The 6,000-nt window shown below is 28.9% G+C and overlaps 2 protein-coding genes across 2 annotated transcripts in view; one reads left to right on the top strand and one right to left on the bottom strand.

Moving 5' to 3' along the window:
• Positions 1–2,762, top strand: LOC113547873 (cAMP-dependent protein kinase catalytic subunit 1-like). Its single transcript, XM_026948429.1, has 2 exons — positions 1–1,624; positions 2,628–2,762. Exon 1 carries the CDS (start codon positions 517–519, stop codon positions 1,621–1,623), a length of 1,107 nt encoding a protein of 368 aa, XP_026804230.1. The 5' UTR covers positions 1–516; the 3' UTR covers position 1,624; positions 2,628–2,762.
• A 1,457-nt stretch (positions 2,763–4,219) lies between these two features.
• The window catches only part of LOC113548579 (diuretic hormone class 2-like), a 44,627-nt gene continuing 42,846 nt past the window's right edge, over positions 4,220–6,000 (bottom strand). Inside the window, exon 4 of the mRNA XM_026949530.1 lies at positions 4,220–4,744. Coding sequence (XP_026805331.1) covers positions 4,594–4,744 — 151 coding nt within the window. The 3' untranslated portion in view covers positions 4,220–4,593. The remainder of the gene's footprint in view (positions 4,745–6,000) is intronic.

The raw sequence follows: 6,000 nt of genomic DNA, 5'->3' as shown, positions 1-6,000 counted from the left end.
TTTGGTACTATCGTCGTTGTCGGTGGTGGGCTGGTGGCAAATGGGCGACAGCAAGTTGTTGTGCTCTCAGATGGCGGTGTGGTGAGAATTTGTGTGGTGGCGGTGCAATGCGCGTTTTTTCTTCCCGGTCCCGGGAGTCGTCTCTTCCACGGTTAGCCCGCAGCTGGTCGATCGGCCATTTTGAGAATTTTTGGTCGGGGGAAAAGGAAAAATTCTTTTCCTATCAATTTTTTTTATTGACCATTTTGTTTATGTATTTTCGAGATTTTAATCCCTTGACCGATTCCCGTAAGTCGTCGATTAAACAATAAATTATGACAGTGCCCGATCGTTTGCGAATATCGCCGTCGTTCCGCCGAACCAGCCTCGTCCGATTTTGAGGTAAGCCCGTGATGATACACTATAAGGCTTGATTAACTTGGCAGTACAGAGACGGTTTCGATTAAAACTTAGAGTTGACCGTGCAGCGAACGTTCGGCGCAGCACGCTAAAAAATCAGCTGTACGTCGTTGGTTAATGACAACTCGTTCGTTGGGAGCCCTGGAAGGTAAAAAAGCGAACGCAATGGGCAACGCCGCGACGGCTAACAAGAAAGGCGACTCGGCTGAGAGCGTCAAAGAGTTCCTCGACCAGGCCAAAGAGGACTTCGAGGAGAAGTGGAAAAAGAACCCCACGAATACGGCGGCCCTTGAAGACTTCGACCGTATCAAGACGTTGGGTACGGGTTCGTTTGGCCGTGTCATGATTGTACAACATAAGGCTTCCAAGGAGTATTATGCTATGAAAATACTTGACAAACAGAAAGTGGTGAAGTTGAAACAGGTAGAACACACGTTGAACGAAAAGAGAATTTTACAAGCAATTAGTTTCCCGTTCCTCGTCAGTTTGAAATACCACTTCAAGGACAATTCCAATTTATATATGGTGCTTGAATATGTGCCGGGAGGTGAAATGTTCTCTCACCTGCGAAAGGTTGGCCGTTTCAGCGAGCCACATTCGCGTTTTTACGCGGCTCAAATAGTGCTAGCATTCGAGTACCTACACTATCTTGACCTAATCTACAGAGATCTCAAGCCAGAAAACTTGCTGATCGATTCGCAGGGCTATTTGAAAGTGACTGACTTTGGTTTTGCGAAACGTGTCAAAGGGCGAACATGGACCCTGTGTGGTACGCCTGAATATTTGGCGCCCGAAATTATATTAAGCAAGGGATATAACAAAGCCGTCGACTGGTGGGCTCTTGGAGTTCTAGTATACGAGATGGCTGCTGGTTACCCACCATTCTTTGCCGACCAACCTATACAGATATACGAGAAAATTGTCTCGGGCAAAGTACGTTTCCCATCACATTTTGGTTCTGACCTAAAAGACCTACTGAGGAACTTGCTGCAAGTGGATCTAACCAAACGATTTGGAAACCTGAAGAATGGTGTCAACGATATTAAAGGACACAAGTGGTTTGCATCAACAGATTGGATTGCCGTGTTTCAGAAGAAAATTGAAGCTCCGTTCATTCCTAGGTGCAAAGGACCAGGAGATACAAGCAATTTTGATGAATATGAGGAAGAAGCATTGAGAATCTCTTCAACAGAAAAATGCGCCAAAGAGTTTGCCGAGTTTTAAGGTACGCAAACTGTCTATTTTATTTAGATACATTTATACATTTTGTTTTTGCAACCTCAGTACACAATTAATAATAAAATAGGAGGACCAAACTGTTTATGAGAAATTCTGCTTATGTCAATATTATTATGATTTAGTAGGTTTTTACTAAGATGGCTTTGTTTAGCCAGTGGCGTTCGCAGGAAATCAATTTTGTTCAAGAGTCAGAAAATTCAGAAATATTGTTATTACATCACTGTGTGGATATATATACCATGCTGAACTAAAATGACAATGGTACATTTCATACATATAAATATACTTAGGTATATTTATAGAATATCAAAATCTTGCTCTACCTTAGATAAGATACAATCTCTTTTTACATTGATTTTGTTCTTTTGTTAACTTGTTTACAAAATCTGAATTCATATATTTCTTTTGATCCTTTCTTGTTGTTAGATTTTGACAAATTGGGACTTTAGAGACATAATAGATAATTGAAGTATAGTTATTTGTAAAAAAATAAATATATATATATATATATAATATATTATAACAATAATAATAATAATAATAATATTAATAATAATAATAAAAATAAAAATAATTATTAATAATTAACTAAATTAAAATATTACTAGTTGTTACTTATATCATATTATTATTATATAGTGTATTCTGACCTCTGCGTACACCACTGCCTAAGTTTTCTCAAACCTTTTTATTTACTCAAAATAATCAAATATGGTTTAATCAACTATTAAAATGAATAGAACAATTTTTTTAGCCAATAATTTAAGTGTATACGTAAAAAAATTTCCTCATCATAATGTATTATTTTATGTTTAAAATCGGTGCCATTTGTATTGTACCACCATTTGAACAACAGGTATCTGATTTCTTTGCTTTTATTATCTGTTTAAACATTTTAAAGAGCTTGTCTAATATTAATTACTGTATAGTAATTATTATTGTTAATCATTTTTTTGTTTTTGTTTTTTTTTTTTTTCGGAATTGGATAGTTCCTAGTGAAGTCACATTTTAAATCTCCAATGTTAATGCAATTTTTTCTTCATGCAATGTTGACAAAAAAAAAAAAAAAAATTAAAAATTATTCTATGTTCTGAATGATTAAATCTATTGTGTAAAATGCTAAAATGTTGAAAACAAATTGCATTTAAATAATATAATATTTACTTTTATGTTTAGTTTAAATGTAAAGTTTCTTAAAAACAAATTTGAGTAATTGTTAATTTTTGTATAGACATTTAAAGAATTTTTTTTAACTTGTTATATGTTATCTACACTTGGATATTTTTGATGTTTTATTTGGAATTCACTAAGAACTATTCATTTTGTATTCTGTTTTGTTTTTCTTTATACATATGTATGTATTTATTTATTTATTTTTATTTTCATGTCGAGTGCAATGCTATAATGTGTTAAGTGGTTTTTTTTTTTAATGTAGAATTCACACTGAAAATATACTACATAATATACAATAATAATTAATATAATTATAATTATAGACTTAAACAGTTAACAATATTCTAGATATTAATATTTTATTAGGTTTCTTTAAAAAAAAAAAAACCATTTTGTCCCATTTATTATACCTGTTTGATACATATTGTTAAATTGGCTTCCCAACATTTTGTGACAGAATACTAATATCCATGTATGTATTTTTTGTTTATATATATACTAAGCTCTAACTGATATTTCATTTTTCGTGCGGAGTTCAGGGTATGTTTCCCGGAGTTAGAAGCATCTACATATTACAACTTGTACTTAACTTAAAATTATGTTTTCTTTAGGTATCAGTCTTGAAATGGTGTCAGCTCTTATGATTTTAAGTTATAATAAAACTAAAAATAATTTTATTAATAATCGCTTTACTTATCTACTTATTTATTACACACCTACAGTCTTTTTGTGATTTCTCCTAAATTAATTACATTAATTATGTTTTATTTTAATTATTTGTTTGTCATTTTGTAAGAAGCACAATCTATGAAATCATATTCTTGTTACCAATATTTACCATGTTTAGATTTTAAATGTGTAATAATTTAAAACTTAGTCTAAATGAGCATAAAAGATCCCTAGTCAGTATTTCAAACTAAAATAATAATTATTGTTTTATAATCTTTCACTTTATTATTGTTTAACTTTTGTTTTTCAATTGTCTATTTTTAGTTACAATTGATGAGTATTATTTTAAATTATTATGTTTTTATTATTATTAATTGTGATGTTTTTGTTTTGTGTTTTAACAAATCATTAGGCTATATGATAAAATTAAAAATAATATTTCTAATATTTTAGATGGCATTTAATATTAGGTATTGTTTGTGTATGAATTTATGTTGGTTTTATTTATATTTTATTTTGTAGTGTTCTTTTAGATCTATCATAATAATTATTATTATTATAATACTATGCTGTATATATATTATATTTTATTAAAATTATTTAAAAATAATATTTTTGTTGTTTTTATGTATACAATCATAAACATATATGTGTTGTTAACCTTGTTACACTGTTAACATAGGTAGATACATCATAGTTTACTAGAAACTCAGATATTTAAGGTGTTTAATTTTAAAAACACTGTTTAAAACAGGAATGTGCTGTATTTCGACATAAAATAAAATATGAGTTAAACATTTTAAGTCATTGAGTTTACAATTCAAATAGTCTAATTAAAAGAAATACGTACAGTAAGCAATTATGCTAATCTATAACATTTTATAATCTGTTAACATTCTACTGAAGGTGGGATAACATTCACAAAACAATGGATGGATTATGCTTAAAATAATCATTGACTTGTAATATGTCTATATATATATATAAATATATATATTTATTTATTTATTTATTTATATTATTATATATATATATAATTCATATATTTATATAATATTTAGTATATATTTGAATGTAATAGTTTGTAAATATAATTTATAACAAACTAAAAGTTTAAGGTGTAAGAAGCTTAGGAAGCATATCACTGCGACGTCGACGTCCTGGACCACCAGCAAAATTAGCTGCTGCCATGCCCATTAAGTGTTTTGCCGCTTGTGTGCCTGAATAGCCTCGGCTTAAGCCCAAATCAAGCCCACGCTTGGAACTGAAAAACAATTAAAATTTTTTTAAAAATTGAATTTTTACAATTCATTTTTATTAAGCGCTTAAAGAGCTCAAATTGATTCACTATAGTATTGAAAGGTCAAAGTATGTAACTTAGCCTTTAGAATAACTTGTTATTAGTGAAATTTACTCAACACAGGTTTCACAGGTAAGTTATATAATTATATTGTTATAAACTTTGGTTTATGGATAAAGTTGTATCCCCTCAGGAAGTTTAAAAGTGTATCAATGTTATGCAATGTTGGACAATAACTGTGTACCAACCTTTGATATAACATTCAATATCTGTGTTGATTCTATACTATATACCTTGTTTTTTCTTGAATATTTGAAGATACAATATAAAAGGTTTAAATAAAAAAGTGTAATTTGCATATCATTTATTTAACCAAAGTAAGCATTTTTATGCATATATTTATATAGTTATATATACATATCAGTTAATTAATTATATTTATATAGTCATATTAAGTTAATTTTTTTATTTTGAAACCAGTTGGCTTTCCTTTCTGTTATTTTTCTATCAATTTCTCTAACATGCATTATTTTTAACTGTATTATATTTTTATTGCATTTGCCTATTATTATGCATTTGGTATAAACTGTAAAAATTTAGTAAAAGAAAAAAAAATAGAACTGATTTTTAATCAAGTTGAGTTCCTTTTTTTTCGATTTAACTAATAACAAACAAGTTAAATACAGATAAGTAACTTTTAACTATAAACTTAACTTATAATTATTTATATATTAATTTAACTTAATGAGTTAATAAAATAATCGTTTAGTTAACTTGCCTAGTCTTGAGAAATAATACTTACGGACTATGCTTTTGTGATTATTATAAAATTAAACTTTTTAATAAATTGTTAACTATTTTAATCAATGCATACAAATAAATAATAATATTAATATACTATTTATTTTTATTTTATTAGTTAGATATTGCATTTGAGTAATCGACGAAATGTAATTTATGGACAAGGAATATCGAAGGTAGGTAGGTAGGTAGGTAGGTGGTAGTGTAGTACTGCACAATTACAATTAGATACCTCTGCATATTTTGTGATTTGGATATTTTATACTTAGTCACGTACAGTGATTTTTATAATTTGTTTTCATGCTTAAATTAATTTTTTTTTTAATTGTGTACCTATGTGATTTTTAGATTAGTTATGGGAAGAGAGATTGTTTAAATTTAATTAGTATTCACTTTAAAGTTTGTTTATTTGCCGTATG

This window comes from Rhopalosiphum maidis, chromosome 4 (assembly GCF_003676215.2).
Source record: "Rhopalosiphum maidis isolate BTI-1 chromosome 4, ASM367621v3, whole genome shotgun sequence".
Taxonomy (NCBI): Eukaryota; Metazoa; Arthropoda; class Insecta; order Hemiptera; family Aphididae; genus Rhopalosiphum; species Rhopalosiphum maidis.
The sequence above is the reverse complement of the archived record's forward strand: the minus strand, read 5'-3'. Positions and strand labels throughout refer to the sequence as shown.